General features: G+C 29.9%; 1 protein-coding gene across 1 annotated transcript in view; it reads right to left on the bottom strand.

The window, feature by feature from the left end:
• Window positions 1-3,693: 3,693 nt before the first annotated feature.
• The window catches only part of LOC126747283 (cleavage and polyadenylation specificity factor subunit 1), a 155,517-nt gene continuing 136,216 nt past the window's right edge, over window positions 3,694-22,994 (bottom strand). The window contains 8 exon segments of the mRNA XM_050455813.1: window positions 3,694-3,927; window positions 3,987-4,077; window positions 4,138-4,373; window positions 4,453-4,726; window positions 4,787-4,963; window positions 5,025-5,177; window positions 5,238-5,457; window positions 5,519-5,733. Coding sequence (XP_050311770.1) covers window positions 3,997-4,077; window positions 4,138-4,373; window positions 4,453-4,726; window positions 4,787-4,963; window positions 5,025-5,177; window positions 5,238-5,457; window positions 5,519-5,733 — 1,356 coding nt within the window. The 3' untranslated portion in view covers window positions 3,694-3,927; window positions 3,987-3,996.

The raw sequence follows: 22,994 nt of genomic DNA, 5'->3' as shown, positions 1-22,994 counted from the left end.
TAGGCCCGCCCCCTTTTCGGACGGGGCCTATAAGCGAACCGACGGGCCGTAGAATAGATTTTAAAAAAATAATAAAAATTGTGTAAATAATAGTTCGAAATTAGCCTCGTTTGCACACTGTTTGATTCTTTATTAGGGTTAAGACTGTACCGTGGTCCAAATCTATATAAAAAGAGGAAGAGGAAGAACCTTAATACATATCTATAATAATAATCTTTATATGAGCGAAATATATTTTTCTAGAATAGACCAAAGAGCATTTTTTTATTATTAAAAATGACCAAGAAACTGACGCTTTGGTACTATCGCTTTATATCGTACCTTGTATATATATATATAAATATATAGTGTGTCAAACTTTTTTTTTTTACTCAAGGCAACCTTGATATTTAAAACAAGAAAAAATTAAAGTTGCCTCAGCTAACAATTTTCTTTTGATATCCAGAAAACAAAATGGCCTGGATACTGTATGTGTGTGTGTGTGTGTGTATATTTAACAACGTACTGAGTTGTAGCGCGCCCCCTATCGAGTTTTGATGTTATATTAATTATAAATTTAGAGGACAAAAAAGCGCAATTTTAGCAATAGACGATAATAAATAAATAAATTGTTTAGATGATTTTATTGATAAATCGTGCGAACTTTAGGGTGGTACTGTTTCTTTTTCAAGAGTGTCAAAACATTTGCCAACAAAAAAAAATTCCAATTTTCCAAGGAGTGTTTTGTTTTCTAATGGAATTTGCACTATGATGTCACGTCTTGTCAAAGGTTTATTCTTATTATTATTATTATTATTAGGGCACTTTTGCTAATTTTCCTTAATTATTCAATAAAGTTATATTATTTAAATCAAAAGTTTTCTTTTTTTTTTTTGGACCCATTAAAACAGTTATAAATCAAAAACCATATGACCGAACATCAAAATTATTCCTGGTCAAAGTGAAAAATCGCCATAACTTCCTTAATTTTTTACCGATTTCCATGAAAGCTGGATCAAAAGGAAGGAAATTTAATTCCAAACAAAAAATGTGTTTATAAAAAATTCCAGAATTCCAATAGTTTTCAAGTAAAAAAATAATGAAGGAAAGATTTCCGGGACAGAGTGAAATTTCGCCATAATTCCATTAATTTCCAACCGATTTCCATGAAAATTGGATCATAAGGAAGGAAATTTAATTCCAAACAAAAAATGTATCTATAAAAAATTCCATTATTCCAATAGTTTCCAAGTAAAAAAATAATGAAGGAAAGATTTTCGGGACAGAGTGGAATTTCACCATAATTCCATTAATTTCCAACCGATTTCCATGAAAATCGGATCATAAGGAAGGAAATTTAATTCCAAACAAAAAATGTATCTATAAAAAATTCCAGAATTCCAATAGTTTCCAAGTAAAAAAATAATGAAGGAAAGATTTTCGGGACAGAGTGGAATTTCACCATAATTCCATTAATTTCCAACCGATTTCCATGAAAATCGGATCATAAGGAAGGAAATTTAATTCCAAACAAAAAATGTATCTATAAAAAATTCCAGAATTCCAATAGTTTCCAAGTAAAAAAATAATGAAGGAAAGATTTTCGGGACAGAGTGGAATTTCACCATAATTCCATTAATTTCCAACCGATTTCCATGAAAATCGGATCATAAGGAAGGAAATTTAATTCCAAACAAAAAATGTATCTATAAAAAATTCCAGAATTCCAATAGTTTCCAAGTAAAAAAATAATGAAGGAAAAATTTCCGGGACAGAGTGGAATTTTGCCATAATTCCAATAATTTCCAACCGATTTCCATGAAAATTGGATCATAAGGAAGGCAATTTAATTCCAAACAAAAAATGTATCTATCAAAAATTCCATTATTCCAATAGTTTCTAAGTGAAAAAATAATGTAGTCAAGATTTCCGGGACAGAGTGGAATTTCGTCATAATTCCATTAATTTCCAACCGATTTCCATGAAAACTGGATCAAAAGGAAGGAAATTTAATTCCAAACAAAAAATGTATCTATAAAAAATTCCAGAATTCCAATAGTTTTCAAGTAAAAAAATAATGAAGTAAAAATTTCCGGAACAGAGTGGAATTTCGGCATAATTCCATTAATTTCCAACCGATTTCCATGAAAATTGGATCATAAGGAAGGAAATTTAATTCCAAACAAAAAATGTATCTATAAAAAATTCCATTATTCCAATAGTTTCCAAGTAAAAAAATAATGAAGTAAAAATTTCCGGAACAGAGTAGAATTTCGCCATAATTCCATTAATTTCCAACCGATTTCCATGAAAATTGGATCATAAGAAAGGAAATTGAATTCCAAACAAAAAATGTATCTATCAAAAATTCCAGAATTCCAATAGTTTCCAAGTAAAAAAATAATGAAGGAAAAATTTCCGGGACAGAGTGGAATTTTGACATAATTCCAATAATTTCCAACCGATTTCCATGAAAATTGGATCATAAAAAAGGAAATTGAATTCCAAACAAAAAATGTATCTATCAAAAATTCCATAATTCCAATAATTTCCAACCGATTTCCATGAAAATTGGATCATAAGGAAGGCAATTTAATTCCAAACAAAAAATGTATCTATCAAAAATTCCATTATTCCAATAGTTTCCAAGTGAAAAAATAATGTAGTCAAGATTTCCGGGACAGAGTGGAATTTCGTCATAATTCCAATAATTTCCAACCGATTTCCATGAAAATTGGATCATAAGGAAGGCAATTTAATTCCAAACAAAAAATGTATCTATCAAAAATTCCATTATTCCAATAGTTTCCAAGTGAAAAAATAATGTAGTCAAGATTTCCGGGACAGAGTGGAATTTCGCCATAATTCCATTAATTTCCAACCGATTTCCATGAAAACTGGATCAAAAGGAAGGAAATTTAATTCCAAACAAAAAATGTATCTATAAAAATTTCCAGAAATTCAATAGTTTCCAAGCTAGAGGAAAATTAATAAAATTATCCGGGGACAAACAGAAAATCCTTCATAATTTTCCTAATTTCCAACCGATTTCCTTGGAAATTGGATCATAAGAAAGAGAATTTAAGTCCAAACAAAAAATGTATCTATAAAAATTTCCATTAATTCAACAGTTTCCAAGCTAGAGTTAAATTAATAAAATTATCCGGGGACAAACAGAAAATCCTTCATAATTTCCCTAATTTCCAACCGATTTCCTTGGAAATTGGATCATAAGAAAGAGAATTTAATTCCAAACAAGAAATGTATCTATAAAAATTTCCATTAATTCAATAGTTTCCAAGCTAGAGTTAAATTAATAAAATTATCCGGGGACAAACAGAAAATCCTTCATAATTTCCCTAATTTCCAACCGATTTCCTTGGAAATTGGATCAAAAGAAAGAGAATTTAAGTCCAAACAAAAAATGTATCTATAAAAAATTCCATAATTCCAATAGTTTCCAAGTAAAAAAATAATGAAGAAAAGATTTACAGAACAGAGTGGAATTTCACCATAATTCCATTAATTTCCAACCGATTTCCATGAAAACTGGATCATAAGGAAGGAAATTTAATTTCAAACAAAAAATGTATCTATAAAAATTTCCAGAAATTCAATAGTTTCTGAGTTAAGAAAAAATTAAGACTATTTTTCCGAGACAGTGTAATTCCGCCATATCTTCCTTAATTTTCAACCGATTTTCACGAAAACTACTTTATATTAAAGGTTTTTTAATTTCAAACAATTAATGTATTTATAAAAAAATCAAAAAAATCAATATTTTCTAAGTAAAAGGACATTTTCAACAGTATTAAAAAATTTATACCTTACAGTTAAATTTCCATTTTTTTAAATACCATTCAAGTGGACCTAACTCCAAAACTACTTGCCCTAAAAAAAAGTATCACACATCGTTTTGTGCACCAGTAAAGGCCCCATTCAAAAAACCTAAAATAATTAAAGAACCATAATAACATATCAGTACCAGTAAGTTTTTATTTATTTACATAAAATAACCTAAAAATGGTTGGCCAACTTTTGAATGTCGCCAAGATCCTCCTGCAGCTCCTCCAGTTTGGTGCCGATTTTCTTCGAGATCTGCGTCACGTGAAAAAACATTTTAAAACAAAAAAGAAAAACAAACGAGGTGAAACTAACCTCAATCTTCTCGGAAATCGACAGTTGCATAAAATTCCACACGAGCTCGCCGTCGATGATGCTGCGCGCCGGATTCGACAACATTTTCCGGAAACTCTTGAAAGTCCGGAAACTCTTCGGATTCAGTCCGGCCACGTGGGCCCCGTGACTCACCAGCACGTTCTGCAACATCAACAGGCGGCGATACGTCTTCTCCGCCACGGGCATGACGTAACCCAAACCCCCATCGAGGGTGGCTACGAATTAACAAAAAAAAAAAAAACAAACGAACGAATGAAAACAACTGCCACGTCTCCGTCTCTCTCTCTCTCTTACCGAACATGGTGATTTGTCGACGATCCGCCCCACTCAAATGTCGCTTCTCGTCACCCAGTTCGCCCAGTTTGCACCTGATGCGGAAAAACGTGGTGACCGCCTGCCCCAGGTGGAAATCCGCTTTTCTGATCAGTTTCTGACCCCCCAGCGACTCCCTCGATTCCGGTTGGTACATGCAGATCGTCAAGTTTTTCTCGCGATCGGACATCAAGAAGCCCATGTTCGCGTTATCGATCATGTACTCGATGGAGTAGACTTCGCAGGCCCGCAGGTCCTACGGTTATCAATTGTTTTTTTTTTTTTGTTCACAAGTTTGACAAGAGAAAACACTCACTCTGGAAACCATCGATAGGGTCCGGTACTCCTCCTGGAACCTCAACAGCGAGACCGACTGGTAAACATCCCCGATTAAAATCAAATTTTTAATCGTTAAAATCTGATGGGTATAGATCTGGGTGTCTATAAAAGCGATCCCAATTAAATCGTTGTCTTTCAGTTGCCAAATGTAGATCTACAAAAAACAAAAAACAACTTTTAACCCGAATAAACGAGGGGGGGGGGGATCAAAGCACCTTCTGCCCCACAGCAGACACCAGGAATCCTTTGACCTGCGACAGGGCCGTCACGGGCCCTTTTTGCTCCTTGGCGTAAATCTCCTTAAACTTATTTTTGGTCAAAGGTTGCCCCGGTTCCGGAACCACCTCGATAATGTCATAAATCAAAATCTAAAAGAAAAAACATTCGACAAACAACCTCCCTCTCTCTCGCTCTCTCTCTCCCCTTACCCTGCCCCGTGACGTAATATCCTCCCCGTAATTATAGTTAGTCCCCACCGCGATGTAGCCCTTAAGTCCGGACCTGGCTCCCTCGTATTCCAGAGCGACGTTCCTGAGACACGTGACGTGCTCCCACTCGTCAAGGTCGATTTTCGTGTTGGGAATGACGTCCCAAGAGACGGGAGAGAAGAGACAGAGACTGAAACTCTCCTGCAGGGGGTAAGGGAACCTTGAAAACAATCGAATTTTAGACAAAAGACGGTTTTTGATAAAGAGAGTGGGAAAATCACTTTTCGCCCTTGTCCTCGAGGGTGAGTTCCTTGTCCTCCCCGTTGAATCGGTAGTACGTCTGGGAGGGTTCCGCCAAACTGGTGACCAGGCAGTAAGTCTTCGTTTCCAGGTGGTAAGTCACGAAGTGGGGGGTGCACCTCAAGGGGACCTTCCTTACCGGCCAAGGGGCGTCGTAGCTCAGGTGGGTGGGGAGGATGCCGATACGCAATTCGGACTTTTTTAATAAATTTATTAATTAATTTTTTAATTAAGTTTTTATTGGGCAAATTGGGATAAGTCGGTCAATTTCGGGTCGATTTTAATGAAACTTGGATTAAAGTGAAGAGTTTTAAAAATAGAACAAAAAGTTACTTTACACTTTTTTCGAAAAACTTGAAAGTTTCCAAGTTATAGGCAAAAATGTGATTTTTTTTTTGGATCCAACACCAAAAATACCATAACTTCCTTAATTCTTGGCCGAGTTGAATGAAACTTGGATCAAAGTGAAGAATTTTAAAAATAGAACAAAAAGTTACTTTACACTTTTTTCGAAAAACTTGAAAGTTTCCAAGTTATAGGCAAAAATATGATTTTTTTTTTTGGATCCAACACCAAAAATGCGATAACTTCCTTAATTCTTGGCCGAGTTGAATGAAACTTGGATCAAAGTGAAGAATTTTAAAAATAAAACAAAAAGTTACTTTACACTTTTTTCGAAAAACTTGAAAGTTTCCAAGTTATAGGCAAAAATGTGATTTTTTTTTTTGGATCCAACACCAAAAATGCCATAACTTCCTTAATTCTTGGCCGAGTTGAATGAAACTTGGATCAAAGTGAAGAATTTTAAAAATAAAACAAAAAGTTACTTTACACTTTTTTCGAAAAACTTGAAAGTTTCCAAGTTATAGGCAAAAATGTGATTTTTTTTTTGGATCCAACACCAAAAATGCGATAACTTCCTTAATTCTTGGCCGAGTTGAATGAAACTTGGATCAAAGTGAAGAATTTTAAAAATAGAACAAAAAGTTACTTTACACTTTTTTCGAAAAACTTGAAAGTTTCCAAGTTATAGGCAAAAATGTGATTTTTTTTTTTGGATCCAACACCAAAAATGCCATAACTTCCTTAATTCTTGGCCGAGTTGAATGAAACTTGGATCAAAGTGAAGAATTTTAAAAATAAAACAAAAAGTTACTTTACACTTTTTTCGAAAAACTCGAAAGTTTCCAAGTTATAGGCAAAAATGTGATTTTTTTTTTTGGATCCAACACCAAAAATGCCATAACTTCCTTAATTCTTGGCCGATTTAAATGAAACTTGGATCAAAGTGAAGAATTTTAAAAATAAAACAAAAAGTTACTTTACACTTTTTTCGAAAAACTCGAAAGTTTCCAAGTTATAGGCAAAAATGTGATTTTTTTTTTTGGATCCAACACCAAAAATGCCATAACTTCCTTAATTCTTGGCCGATTTAAATGAAACTTGGATCAAAGTGAAGAATTTTAAAAATAAAACAAAAAGTTACTTTACACTTTTTTCGAAAAACTTGAAAGTTTCCAAGTTATAGGCAAAAATGTGATTTTTTTTTTTGGATCCAACACCAAAAATGCCATAACTTCCTTAATTCTTGGCCGAGTTGAATGAAACTTGGATCAAAATGAAGAATTTTAAAAATAAAACAAAAAGTTACTTTACACTTTTTTCGAAAAACTTGAAAGTTTCCAAGTTATAGGCAAAAATGTGATTTTTTTTTTGGATCCAACACCAAAAATGCCATAACTTCCTTAATTCTTGGCCGAGTTGAATGAAACTTGGATCAAAGTGAAGAATTTTAAAAATAAAACAAAAAGTTACTTTACACTTTTTTCGAAAAACTTGAAAGTTTCCAAGTTATAGGCAAAAATGTGATTTTTTTTTTTGGATCCAACACCAAAAATGCGATAACTTCCTTAATTCTTGGCCGAGTTGAATGAAACTTGGATCAAAGTGAAGAATTTTAAAAATAAAACAAAAAGTTACTTTACACTTTTTTCGAAAAACTTGAAAGTTTCCAAGTTATAGGCAAAAATGTGATTTTTTTTTTTGGATCCAACACCAAAAATGCCATAACTTCCTTAATTCTTGGCCGAGTTGAATGAAACTTAGATCAAAGTGAAGAATTTTAAAGATAGAACAAAAAGTTACTTTACACTTTTTTCGAAAAACTTGAAAGTTTCCAAGTTATAGGCAAAAATGTGATTTTTTTTTTTGGATCCAACACCAAAAATGCGATAACTTCCTTAATTCTTGGCCGAGTTGAATGAAACTTGGATCAAAGTGAAGAATTTTAAAAATAAAACAAAAAGTTACTTTACACTTTTTTCGAAAAACTTGAAAGTTTCCAAGTTATAGGCAAAAATGTGATTTTTTTTTTGGATCCAACACCAAAAATGCCATAACTTCCTTAATTCTTGGCCGATTTAAATGAAACTTGGATCAAAGTGAAGAATTTTAAAAATAAAACAAAAAGTTACTTTACACTTTTTTCGAAAAACTTGAAAGTTTCCAAGTTATAGGCAAAAATGTGATTTTTTTTTTGGATCCAACACCAAAAATGCGATAACTTCCTTAATTCTTGGCCGAGTTGAATGAAACTTGGATCAAAGTGAAGAATTTTAAAAATAGAACAAAAAGTTACTTTACACTTTTTTCGAAAAACTTGAAAGTTTCCAAGTTATAGGCAAAAATGTGATTTTTTTTTTTGGATCCAACACCAAAAATGCCATAACTTCCTTAATTCTTGGCCGAGTTGAATGAAACTTGGATCAAAGTGAAGAATTTTAAAAATAAAACAAAAAGTTACTTTACACTTTTTTCGAAAAACTCGAAAGTTTCCAAGTTATAGGCAAAAATGTGATTTTTTTTTTTGGATCCAACACCAAAAATGCCATAACTTCCTTAATTCTTGGCCGATTTAAATGAAACTTGGATCAAAGTGAAGAATTTTAAAAATAAAACAAAAAGTTACTTTACACTTTTTTCGAAAAACTCGAAAGTTTCCAAGTTATAGGCAAAAATGTGATTTTTTTTTTTGGATCCAACACCAAAAATGCCATAACTTCCTTAATTCTTGGCCGATTTAAATGAAACTTGGATCAAAGTGAAGAATTTTAAAAATAAAACAAAAAGTTACTTTACACTTTTTTCGAAAAACTTGAAAGTTTCCAAGTTATAGGCAAAAATGTGATTTTTTTTTTTGGATCCAACACCAAAAATGCCATAACTTCCTTAATTCTTGGCCGAGTTGAATGAAACTTGGATCAAAATGAAGAATTTTAAAAATAAAACAAAAAGTTACTTTACACTTTTTTCGAAAAACTTTAAAGTTTCCAAGTTATAGGCAAAAATGTGATTTTTTTTTTGGATCCAACACCAAAAATGCCATAACTTCCTTAATTCTTGGCCGAGTTGAATGAAACTTGGATCAAAGTGAAGAATTTTAAAAATAAAACAAAAAGTTACTTTACACTTTTTTCGAAAAACTTGAAAGTTTCCAAGTTATAGGCAAAAATGTGATTTTTTTTTTTGGATCCAACACCAAAAATGCGATAACTTCCTTAATTCTTGGCCGAGTTGAATGAAACTTGGATCAAAGTGAAGAATTTTAAAAATAAAACAAAAAGTTACTTTACACTTTTTTCGAAAAACTTGAAAGTTTCCAAGTTATAGGCAAAAATGTGATTTTTTTTTTTGGATCCAACACCAAAAATGCCATAACTTCCTTAATTCTTGGCCGAGTTGAATGAAACTTAGATCAAAGTGAAGAATTTTAAAGATAGAACAAAAAGTTACTTTACACTTTTTTCGAAAAACTTGAAAGTTTCCAAGTTATAGGCAAAAATGTGATTTTTTTTTTTGGATCCAACACCAAAAATGCGATAACTTCCTTAATTCTTGGCCGAGTTGAATGAAACTTGGATCAAAGTGAAGAATTTTAAAAATAAAACAAAAAGTTACTTTACACTTTTTTCGAAAAACTTGAAAGTTTCCAAGTTATAGGCAAAAATGTGATTTTTTTTTTGGATCCAACACCAAAAATGCCATAACTTCCTTAATTCTTGGCCGATTTAAATGAAACTTGGATCAAAGTGAAGAATTTTAAAAATAAAACAAAAAGTTACTTTACACTTTTTTCGAAAAACTTGAAAGTTTCCAAGTTATAGGCAAAAATGTGATTTTTTTTTTGGATCCAACACCAAAAATGCCATAACTTCCTTAATTCTTGGCCGAGTTGAATGAAACTTGGATCAAAGTGAAGAATTTTAAAAATAAAACAAAAAGTTACTTTACACTTTTTTCGAAAAACTTGAAAGTTTCCAAGTTATAGGCAAAAATGTGATTTTTTTTTTTGGATCCAACACCAAAAATGCGATAACTTCCTTAATTCTTGGCCGAGTTGAATGAAACTTGGATCAAAGTGAAGAATTTTAAAAATAAAACAAAAAGTTACTTTACACTTTTTTCGAAAAACTTGAAAGTTTCCAAGTTATAGGCAAAAATGTGATTTTTTTTTTTGGATCCAACACCAAAAATGCCATAACTTCCTTAATTCTTGGCCGATTTAAATGAAACTTGGATCAAAGTGAAGAATTTTAAAAATAAAACAAAAAGTTACTTTACACTTTTTTCGAAAAACTCGAAAGTTTCCAAGTTATAGGCAAAAATATGATTTTTTTTTTCGGATCCAACACCGAAATTGCCATAACTTCCTTAATTCTTGGCCGAGTTGAATGAAACTTCGATCAAAGTGAAGAATTTTAAAAATAGAACAAAAAGTTACTTTACACTTTTTTCGAAAAACTTGAAAGTTTCCAAGTTATAGGCAAAAATGTGATTTTTTTTTTTTTGATCCAACACCAAAAATGCGATAACTTCCTTAATTCTTGGCCGAGTTGAATGAAACTTGGATCAAAGTGAAGAATTTTAAAAATAAAACAAAAAGTTACTTTACACTTTTTTCGAAAAACTTGAAAGTTTCCAAGTTATAGGCAAAAATGTGATTTTTTTTTTGGATCCAACACCAAAAATGCCATAACTTCCTTAATTCTTGGCCGATTTAAATGAAACTTGGATCAAAGTGAAGAATTTTAAAAATAAAACAAAAAGTTACTTTACACTTTTTTCGAAAAACTTGAAAGTTTCCAAGTTATAGGCAAAAATGTGATTTTTTTTTTGGATCCAACACCAAAAATGCCATAACTTCCTTAATTCTTGGCCGAGTTGAATGAAACTTGGATCAAAGTGAAGAATTTTAAAAATAAAACAAAAAGTTACTTTACACTTTTTTCGAAAAACTTGAAAGTTTCCAAGTTATAGGCAAAAATATGATTTTTTTTTTCGGATCCAACACCAAAATTGCCATAACTTCCTTAATTCTTGGCCGATTTAAATGAAACTTGGATTAAAGTGAAGAATTTTAAAAATAGAACAAAAAGTTACTTTACACTTTTTTCGAAAAACTCGAAAGTTTCCAAGTTATAGGCAAAAATATGATTTTTTTTTTCGGATCCAACACCGAAATTGCCATAACTTCCTTAATTCTTGGCCGAGTTGAATGAAACTTGGATCAAAGTGAAGAATTTTAAAAATAGAACAAAAAGTTACTTTACACTTTTTTCGAAAAACTTGAAAGTTTCCAAGTTATAGGCAAAAATGTGATTTTTTTTTTTGGATCCAACACCAAAAATGCGATAACTTCCTTAATTCTTGGCCGAGTTGAATGAAACTTGGATCAAAGTGAAGAATTTTAAAAATAAAACAAAAAGTTACTTTACACTTTTTTCGAAAAACTTGAAAGTTTCCAAGTTATAGGCAAAAATGTGATTTTTTTTTTTGGATCCAACACCAAAAATGCCATAACTTCCTTATTTCTTGGCCGATTTAAATGAAACTTGGATTAAAGTGAAGAATTTTAAAAATAGAACAAAAAGTTACTTTACACTTTTTTCGAAAAACTTGAAAGTTTCCAAGTTATAGGCAAAAATGTGATTTTTTTTTTTTGGATCCAACACCAAAAATGCGATAACTTCCTTAATTCTTGGCCGAGTTGAATGAAACTTGGATCAAAGTGAAGAATTTTAAAAATAAAACAAAAAGTTACTTTACACTTTTTTCGAAAAACTTGAAAGTTTCCAAGTTATAGGCAAAAATGTGATTTTTTTTTTTGGATCCAACACCAAAAATGCCATAACTTCCTTAATTCTTGGCCGATTTAAATGAAACTTGGATCAAAGTGAAGAATTTTAAAAATAAAACAAAAAGTTACTTTACACTTTTTTCGAAAAACTCGAAAGTTTCCAAGTTATAGGCAAAAATATGATTTTTTTTTTCGGATCCAACACCGAAATTGCCATAACTTCCTTAATTCTTGGCCGAGTTGAATGAAACTTGGATCAAAGTGAAGAATTTTAAAAATAGAACAAAAAGTTACTTTACACTTTTTTCGAAAAACTTGAAAGTTTCCAAGTTATAGGCAAAAATGTGATTTTTTTTTTTGGATCCAACACCAAAAATGCGATAACTTCCTTAATTCTTGGCCGAGTTGAATGAAACTTGGATCAAAGTGAAGAATTTTAAAAATAAAACAAAAAGTTACTTTACACTTTTTTCGAAAAACTTGAAAGTTTCCAAGTTATAGGCAAAAATGTGATTTTTTTTTTTGGATCCAACACCAAAAATGCCATAACTTCCTTAATTCTTGGCCGATTTAAATGAAACTTGGATCAAAGTGAAGAATTTTAAAAATAAAACAAAAAGTTACTTTACACTTTTTTCGAAAAACTCGAAAGTTTCCAAGTTATAGGCAAAAATATGATTTTTTTTTTCGGATCCAACACCGAAATTGCCATAACTTCCTTAATTCTTGGCCGAGTTGAATGAAACTTGGATCAAAGTGAAGAATTTTAAAAATAGAACAAAAAGTTACTTTACACTTTTTTCGAAAAACTTGAAAGTTTCCAAGTTATAGGCAAAAATGTGATTTTTTTTTTTGGATCCAACACCAAAAATGCGATAACTTCCTTAATTCTTGGCCGAGTTGAATGAAACTTGGATCAAAGTGAAGAATTTTAAAAATAAAACAAAAAGTTACTTTACACTTTTTTCGAAAAACTTGAAAGTTTCCAAGTTATAGGCAAAAATGTGATTTTTTTTTTTGGATCCAACACCAAAAATGCCATAACTTCCTTATTTCTTGGCCGATTTAAATGAAACTTGGATTAAAGTGAAGAATTTTAAAAATAGAACAAAAAGTTACTTTACACTTTTTTCGAAAAACTTGAAAGTTTCCAAGTTATAGGCAAAAATGTGATTTTTTTTTTTGGATCCAACACCAAAAATGCGATAACTTCCTTAATTCTTGGCCGAGTTGAATGAAACTTGGATCAAAGTGAAGAATTTTAAAAATAAAACAAAAAGTTACTTTACACTTTTTTCGAAAAACTTGAAAGTTTCCAAGTTATAGGCAAAAATGTGATTTTTTTTTTTGGATCCAACACCAAAAATGCCATAACTTCCTTATTTCTTGGCCGATTTAAATGAAACTTGGATTAAAGTGAAGAATTTTAAAAATAAAACAAAAAGTTACTTTACACTTTTTTCGAAAAACTTGAAAGTTTCCAAGTTATAGGCAAAAATGTGATTTTTTTTTTTGGATCCAACACCAAAAATGCGATAACTTCCTTAATTCTTGGCCGAGTTGAATGAAACTTGGATCAAAGTGAAGAATTTTAAAAATAAAACAAAAAGTTACTTTACACTTTTTTCGAAAAACTTGAAAGTTTCCAAGTTATAGGCAAAAATGTGATTTTTTTTTTTGGATCCAACACCAAAAATGCCATAACTTCCTTATTTCTTGGCCGATTTAAATGAAACTTGGATTAAAGTGAAGAATTTTAAAAATAAAACAAAAAGTTACTTTACACTTTTTTCGAAAAACTTGAAAGTTTCCAAGTTATAGGCAAAAATGTGATTTTTTTTTTTGGATCCAACACCAAAAATGCCATAACTTCCTTAATTCTTGGCCGATTTAAATGAAACTTGGATTAAAGTGAAGAATTTTAAAAATAAAACAAAAAGTTACTTTACACTTTTTTCGAAAAACTTGAAAGTTTCCAAGTTATAGGCAAAAATATGATTTTTTTTTTCGGATCCAACACCGAAATTGCCATAACTTCCTTAATTCTTACCCGAGTTGAATGAAACTTGGATCAAAGTGAAGAATTTTAAAAATAGAACAAAAAGTTACTTTACACTTTTTTCGAAAAACTTGAAAGTTTCCAAGTTATAGGCAAAAATGTGATTTTTTTTTTGGATCCAACACCAAAAATGCCATAACTTCCTTAATTCTTGGCCGAGTTGAATGAAACTTGGATCAAAGTGAAGAATTTTAAAAATAAAACAAAAAGTTACTTTACACTTTTTTCGAAAAACTTGAAAGTTTCCAAGTTATAGGCAAAAATGTGATATTTTTTTTTGGATCCAACACCAAAAATGCCATAACTTCCTTAATTCTTGGCCGATTTAAATGAAACTTGGATTAAAGTGAAGAATTTTAAAAATAGAACAAAAAGTTACTTTACACTTTTTTCGAAAAACTTGAAAGTTTCCAAGTTATAGGCAAAAATGTGATTTTTTTTTTTGGATCCAACACCAAAAATGCCATAACTTCCTTAATTCTTGGCCGAGTTGAATGAAACTTGGATCAAAGTGAAGAATTTTAAAAATAAAACAAAAAGTTACTTTACACTTTTTTCGAAAAACTTGAAAGTTTCCAAGTTATAGGCAAAAATATGATTTTTTTTTTCGGATCCAACACCAAAATTGCCATAACTTCCTTAATTCTTGGCCGATTTAAATGAAACTTGGATTAAAGTGAAGAATTTTAAAAATAGAACAAAAAGTTACTTTACACTTTTTTCGAAAAACTTGAAAGTTTCCAAGTTATAGGCAAAAATGTGATTTTTTTTTTTGGATCCAACACCAAAAATGCCATAACTTCCTTATTTCTTGGCCGATTTAAATGAAACTTGGATTAAAGTGAAGAATTTTAAAAATAAAACAAAAAGTTACTTTACACTTTTTTCGAAAAACTTGAAAGTTTCCAAGTTATAGGCAAAAATATGATTTTTTTTTTCGGATCCAACACCAAAATTGCCATAACTTCCTTAATTCTTGGCCGAGTTGAATGAAACTTGGATCAAAGTGAAGAATTTTAAAAATAGAACAAAAAGTTACTTTACACTTTTTTCGAAAAACTTGAAAGTTTCCAAGTTATAGGCAAAAATGTGATTTTTTTTTTTGGATCCAACACCAAAAATGCCATAACTTCCTTATTTCTTGGCCGATTTAAATGAAACTTGGATTAAAGTGAAGAATTTTAAAAATAAAACAAAAAGTTACTTTACACTTTTTTCGAAAAACTTGAAAGTTTCCAAGTTATAGGCAAAAATATGATTTTTTTTTTCGGATCCAACACCAAAATTGCCATAACTTCCTTAATTCTTGGCCGAGTTGAATGAAACTTGGATCAAAGTGAAGAATTTTAAAAATAGAACAAAAAGTTACTTTACACTTTTTTCGAAAAACTTGAAAGTTTCCAAGTTATAGGCAAAAATGTGATTTTTTTTTTTGGATCCAACACCAAAAATGCCATAACTTCCTTATTTCTTGGCCGATTTAAATGAAACTTGGATTAAAGTGAAGAATTTTAAAAATAAAACAAAAAGTTACTTTACACTTTTTTCGAAAAACTTGAAAGTTTCCAAGTTATAGGCAAAAATATGATTTTTTTTTGGATCCAACACCAAAAATGCCATAACTTCCTTATTTCTTGGCCGATTTAAATGAAACTTGGATTAAAGTGAAGAATTTTAAAAATAGAACAAAAAGTTACTTTACACTTTTTTCGAAAAACTTGAAAGTTTCCAAGTTATAGGCAAAAATGTGATATTTTTTTTTGGATCCAACACCAAAATTGCCATAACTTCCTTAATTCTTGGCCGATTTAAATGAAACTTGGATTAAAGTGAAGAATTTTAAAAATAGAACAAAAAGTTACTTTACACTTTTTTCGAAAAACTTGAAAGTTTCCAAGTTATAGGCAAAAATGTGATTTTTTTTTTTGGATCCAACACCAAAAATGCCATAACTTCCTTATTTCTTGGCCGATTTAAATGAAACTTGGATTAAAGTGAAGAATTTTAAAAATAAAACAAAAAGTTACTTTACACTTTTTTCGAAAAACTTGAAAGTTTCCAAGTTATAGGCAAAAATATGATTTTTTTTTTCGGATCCAACACCGAAATTGCCATAACTTCCTTAATTCTTGGCCGAGTTGAATGAAACTTGGATCAAAGTGAAGAATTTTAAAAATAGAACAAAAAGTTACTTTACACTTTTTTCGAAAAACTTGAAAGTTTCCAAGTTATAGGCAAAAATGTGATTTTTTTTTTTGGATCCAACACCAAAAATGCCATAACTTCCTTATTTCTTGGCCGATTTAAATGAAACTTGGATTAAAGTGAAGAATTTTAAAAATAAAACAAAAAGTTACTTTACACTTTTTTCGAAAAACTTGAAAGTTTCCAAGTTATAGGCAAAAATATGATTTTTTTTTTCGGATCCAACACCAAAATTGCCATAACTTCCTTAATTCTTGGCCGAGTTGAATGAAACTTGGATCAAAGTGAAGAATTTTAAAAATAGAACAAAAAGTTACTTTACACTTTTTTCGAAAAACTTGAAAGTTTCCAAGTTATAGGCAAAAATGTGATTTTTTTTTTTGGATCCAACACCAAAAATGCCATAACTTCCTTATTTCTTGGCCGATTTAAATGAAACTTGGATTAAAGTGAAGAATTTTAAAAATAGAACAAAAAGTTACTTTACACTTTTTTCGAAAAACTTGAAAGTTTCCAAGTTATAGGCAAAAATGTGATATTTTTTTTTGGATCCAACACCAAAAATGCCATAACTTCCTTAATTCTTGGCCGAGTTGAATGAAACTTGGATCAAAGTGAAGAATTTTAAAAATAGAACAAAAAGTTACTTTACACTTTTTTCGAAAAACTTGAAAGTTTCCAAGTTATAGGCAAAAATATGATTTTTTTTTTTCGGATCCAACACCGAAATTGCCATAACTTCCTTAATTCTTGGCCGAGTTGAATGAAACTTGGATCAAAGTGAAGAATTTTAAAAATAGAACAAAAAGTTACTTTACACTTTTTTCGAAAAACTTGAAAGTTTCCAAGTTATAGGCAAAAATGTGATTTTTTTTTTGGATCCAACACCAAAAATGCCATAACTTCCTTAATTCTTGGCCGAGTTGAATGAAACTTGGATCAAAGTGAAGAATTTTAAAAATAAAACAAAAAGTTACTTTACACTTTTTTCGAAAAACTTGAAAGTTTCCAAGTTATAGGCAAAAATATGATTTTTTTTTTCGGATCCAACACCAAAATTGCCATAACTTCCTTAATTCTTGGCCGATTTAAATGAAACTTGGATTAAAGTGAAGAATTTTAAAAATAGAACAAAAAGTTACTTTACACTTTTTTCGAAAAACTTGAAAGTTTCCAAGTTATAGGCAAAAATGTGATTTTTTTTTTTGGATCCAACACCAAAAATGCCATAACTTCCTTAATTCTTGGCCGAGTTGAATGAAACTTGGATCAAAGTGAAGAATTTTAAAAATAAAACAAAAAGTTACTTTACACTTTTTTCGAAAAACTCGAAAGTTTCCAAGTTATAGGCAAAAATATGATTTTTTTTTTCGGATCCAACACCAAAAATGCCATAACTTCCTTAATTCTTGGCCGAGTTGAATGAAACTTGGATCAAAGTGAAGAATTTTAAAAATAAAACAAAAAGTTACTTTACACTTTTTTCGAAAAACTTGAAAGTTTCCAAGTTATAGGCAAAAATGTGATTTTTTTTTTTGGATCCAACACCAAAAATGCGATAACTTCCTTAATTCTTGGCCGAGTTGAATGAAACTTGGATCAAAGTGAAGAATTTTAAAAATAAAACAAAAAGTTACTTTACACTTTTTTCGAAAAACTTGAAAGTTTCCAAGTTATAGGCAAAAATGTGATTTTTTTTTTTGGATCCAACACCAAAAATGCCATAACTTCCTTAATTCTTGGCCGATTTAAATGAAACTTGGATCAAAGTGAAGAATTTTAAAAATAAAACAAAAAGTTACTTTACACTTTTTTCGAAAAACTTGAAAGTTTCCAAGTTATAGGCAAAAATGTGATTTTTTTTTTTGGATCCAACACCAAAAATGCCATAACTTCCTTAATTCTTGGCCGAGTTGAATGAAACTTGGATCAAAATGAAGAATTTTAAAAATAAAACAAAAAGTTACTTTACACTTTTTTCGAAAAACTTGAAAGTTTCCAAGTTATAGGCAAAAATGTGATTTTTTTTTTGGATCCAACACCAAAAATGCCATAACTTCCTTAATTCTTGGCCGAGTTGAATGAAACTTGGATCAAAGTGAAGAATTTTAAAAATAAAACAAAAAGTTACTTTACACTTTTTTCGAAAAACTTGAAAGTTTCCAAGTTATAGGCAAAAATGTGATTTTTTTTTTTGGATCCAACACCAAAAATGCCATAACTTCCTTAATTCTTGGCCGAGTTGAATGAAACTTAGATCAAAGTGAAGAATTTTAAAAATAGAACAAAAAGTTACTTTACACTTTTTTCGAAAAACTTGAAAGTTTCCAAGTTATAGGCAAAAATGTGATTTTTTTTTTTGGATCCAACACCAAAAATGCGATAACTTCCTTAATTCTTGGCCGAGTTGAATGAAACTTGGATCAAAGTGAAGAATTTTAAAAATAGAACAAAAAGTTACTTTACACTTTTTTCGAAAAACTTGAAAGTTTCCAAGTTATAGGCAAAAATATGATTTTTTTTTTCGGATCCAACACCAAAATTGCCATAACTTCCTTAATTCTTGGCCGATTTAAATGAAACTTGGATTAAAGTGAAGAATTTTAAAAATAGAACAAAAAGTTACTTTACACTTTTTTCGAAAAACTTGAAAGTTTCCAAGTTATAGGCAAAAATGTGATTTTTTTTTTTGGATCCAACACCAAAAATGCCATAACTTCCTTAATTCTTGGCCGAGTTGAATGAAACTTGGATCAAAGTGAAGAATTTTAAAAATAAAACAAAAAGTTACTTTACACTTTTTTCGAAAAACTCGAAAGTTTCCAAGTTATAGGCAAAAATATGATTTTTTTTTTCGGATCCAACACCAAAAATGCCATAACTTCCTTAATTCTTGGCCGAGTTGAATGAAACTTGGATCAAAGTGAAGAATTTTAAAAATAAAACAAAAAGTTACTTTACACTTTTTTCGAAAAACTTGAAAGTTTCCAAGTTATAGGCAAAAATGTGATTTTTTTTTTTGGATCCAACACCAAAAATGCGATAACTTCCTTAATTCTTGGCCGAGTTGAATGAAACTTGGATCAAAGTGAAGAATTTTAAAAATAAAACAAAAAGTTACTTTACACTTTTTTCGAAAAACTTGAAAGTTTCCAAGTTATAGGCAAAAATGTGATTTTTTTTTTTGGATCCAACACCAAAAATGCCATAACTTCCTTAATTCTTGGCCGATTTAAATGAAACTTGGATCAAAGTGAAGAATTTTAAAAATAAAACAAAAAGTTACTTTACACTTTTTTCGAAAAACTTGAAAGTTTCCAAGTTATAGGCAAAAATGTGATTTTTTTTTTTGGATCCAACACCAAAAATGCCATAACTTCCTTAATTCTTGGCCGAGTTGAATGAAACTTGGATCAAAATGAAGAATTTTAAAAATAAAACAAAAAGTTACTTTACACTTTTTTCGAAAAACTTGAAAGTTTCCAAGTTATAGGCAAAAATGTGATTTTTTTTTTGGATCCAACACCAAAAATGCCATAACTTCCTTAATTCTTGGCCGAGTTGAATGAAACTTGGATCAAAGTGAAGAATTTTAAAAATAAAACAAAAAGTTACTTTACACTTTTTTCGAAAAACTTGAAAGTTTCCAAGTTATAGGCAAAAATGTGATTTTTTTTTTTGGATCCAACACCAAAAATGCCATAACTTCCTTAATTCTTGGCCGAGTTGAATGAAACTTAGATCAAAGTGAAGAATTTTAAAAATAGAACAAAAAGTTACTTTACACTTTTTTCGAAAAACTTGAAAGTTTCCAAGTTATAGGCAAAAATGTGATTTTTTTTTTTGGATCCAACACCAAAAATGCGATAACTTCCTTAATTCTTGGCCGAGTTGAATGAAACTTGGATCAAAGTGAAGAATTTTAAAAATAGAACAAAAAGTTACTTTACACTTTTTTCGAAAAACTTGAAAGTTTCCAAGTTATAGGCAAAAATGTGATATTTTTTTTCGGATCCAACACCAAAAATGCCATAACTTCCTTAATTCTTGGCCGATTTAAATGAAACTTGGATTAAAGTGAAGAATTTTAAAAATAGAACAAAAAGTTACTTTACACTTTTTTCGAAAAACTTGAAAGTTTCCAAGTTATAGGCAAAAATGTGATTTTTTTTTTTGGATCCAACACCAAAAATGCCATAACTTCCTTAATTCTTGGCCGAGTTGAATGAAACTTGGATCAAAGTGAAGAATTTTAAAAATAGAACAAAAAGTTACTTTACACTTTTTTCGAAAAACTTGAAAGTTTCCAAGTTATAGGCAAAAATGTGATTTTTTTTTTTGGATCCAACACCAAAAATGCCATAACTTCCTTAATTCTTGGCCGAGTTGAATGAAACTTGGATCAAAGTGAAGAATTTTAAAAATAAAACAAAAAGTTACTTTACACTTTTTTCGAAAAACTTGAAAGTTTCCAAGTTATAGGCAAAAATGTGATTTTTTTTTTCGGATCCAACACCAAAATTGCCATAACTTCCTTAATTCTTGGCCGATTTAAATGAAACTTGGATTAAAGTGAAGAATTTTAAAAATAGAACAAAAAGTTACTTTACACTTTTTTCGAAAAACTTGAAAGTTTCCAAGTTATAGGCAAAAATGTGATTTTTTTTTTTGGATCCAACACCAAAAATGCCATAACTTCCTTATTTCTTGGCCGATTTAAATGAAACTTGGATTAAAGTGAAGAATTTTAAAAATAAAACAAAAAGTTACTTTACACTTTTTTCGAAAAACTTGAAAGTTTCCAAGTTATAGGCAAAAATATGATTTTTTTTTTCGGATCCAACACCGAAATTGCCATAACTTCCTTAATTCTTGGCCGAGTTGAATGAAACTTGGATCAAAGTGAAGAATTTTAAAAATAGAACAAAAAGTTACTTTACACTTTTTTCGAAAAACTTGAAAGTTTCCAAGTTATAGGCAAAAATATGATTTTTTTTTTCGGATCCAACACCAAAATTGCCATAACTTCCTTAATTCTTGGCCGATTTAAATGAAACTTGGATTAAAGTGAAGAATTTTAAAAATAGAACAAAAAGTTACTTTACACTTTTTTCGAAAAACTTGAAAGTTTCCAAGTTATAGGCAAAAATGTGATTTTTTTTTTTGGATCCAACACCAAAAATGCCATAACTTCCTTAATTCTTGGCCGAGTTGAATGAAACTTGGATCAAAGTGAAGAATTTTAAAAATAGAACAAAAAGTTACTTTACACTTTTTTCGAAAAACTTGAAAGTTTCCAAGTTATAGGCAAAAATGTGATTTTTTTGTTCGGATCCAACACCGAAATTGCCATAACTTCCTTAATTCTTGGCCGAGTTGAATGAAACTTGGATCAAAGTGAAGAATTTTAAAAATAGAACAAAAAGTTACTTTACACTTTTTTCGAAAAACTTGAAAGTTTCCAAGTTATAGGCAAAAATGTGATTTTTTTTTTGGATCCAACACCAAAAATGCCATAACTTCCTTAATTCTTGGCCGAGTTGAATGAAACTTGGATCAAAGTGAAGAATTTTAAAAATAAAACAAAAAGTTACTTTACACTTTTTTCGAAAAACTTGAAAGTTTCCAAGTTATAGGCAAAAATGTGATTTTTTTTTTTGGATCCAACACCAAAAATGCGATAACTTCCTTAATTCTTGGCCGAGTTGAATGAAACTTGGATCAAAGTGAAGAATTTTAAAAATAAAACAAAAAGTTACTTTACACTTTTTTCGAAAAACTTGAAAGTTTCCAAGTTATAGGCAAAAATGTGATTTTTTTTTTTGGATCCAACACCAAAAATGCCATAACTTCCTTAATTCTTGGCCGATTTAAATGAAACTTGGATCAAAGTGAAGAATTTTAAAAATAAAACAAAAAGTTACTTTACACTTTTTTCGAAAAACTTGAAAGTTTCCAAGTTATAGGCAAAAATGTGATTTTTTTTTTTGGATCCAACACCAAAAATGCCATAACTTCCTTAATTCTTGGCCGAGTTGAATGAAACTTGGATCAAAATGAAGAATTTTAAAAATAAAACAAAAAGTTACTTTACACTTTTTTCGAAAAACTTGAAAGTTTCCAAGTTATAGGCAAAAATGTGATTTTTTTTTTGGATCCAACACCAAAAATGCCATAACTTCCTTAATTCTTGGCCGAGTTGAATGAAACTTGGATCAAAGTGAAGAATTTTAAAAATAGAACAAAAAGTTACTTTACACTTTTTTCGAAAAACTTGAAAGTTTCCAAGTTATAGGCAAAAATGTGATTTTTTTTTTTGGATCCAACACCAAAAATGCGATAACTTCCTTAATTCTTGGCCGAGTTGAATGAAACTTGGATCAAAGTGAAGAATTTTAAAAATAAAACAAAAAGTTACTTTACACTTTTTTCGAAAAACTTGAAAGTTTCCAAGTTATAGGCAAAAATGTGATTTTTTTTTTTGGATCCAACACCAAAAATGCCATAACTTCCTTATTGCTTGGCCGATTTAAATGAAACTTGGATTAAAGTGAAGAATTTTAAAAATAGAACAAAAAGTTACTTTACACTTTTTTCGAAAAACTTGAAAGTTTCCAAGTTATAGGCAAAAATGTGATTTTTTTTTTTGGATCCAACACCAAAAATGCCATAACTTCCTTAATTCTTGGCCGAGTTGAATGAAACTTGGATCAAAGTGAAGAATTTTAAAAATAAAACAAAAAGTTACTTTACACTTTTTTCGAAAAACTTGAAAGTTTCCAAGTTATAGGCAAAAATGTGATTTTTTTTTTTGGATCCAACACCAAAAATGCCATAACTTCCTTATTGCTTGGCCGATTTAAATGAAACTTGGATTAAAGTGAAGAATTTTAAAAATAGAACAAAAAGTTACTTTACACTTTTTTCGAAAAACTTGAAAGTTTCCAAGTTATAGGCAAAAATGTGATTTTTTTTTTTGGATCCAACACCAAAAATGCCATAACTTCCTTAATTCTTGGCCGAGTTGAATGAAACTTGGATCAAAGTGAAGAATTTT

The sequence above is a fragment of the Anthonomus grandis genome, chromosome 19 (assembly GCF_022605725.1).
Source record: "Anthonomus grandis grandis chromosome 19, icAntGran1.3, whole genome shotgun sequence".
NCBI classification, from domain to species: domain Eukaryota; kingdom Metazoa; phylum Arthropoda; class Insecta; order Coleoptera; family Curculionidae; genus Anthonomus; species Anthonomus grandis.
Note: the sequence above shows the minus strand (reverse complement) of the source record. Positions and strands in the feature narration are given on the sequence as shown.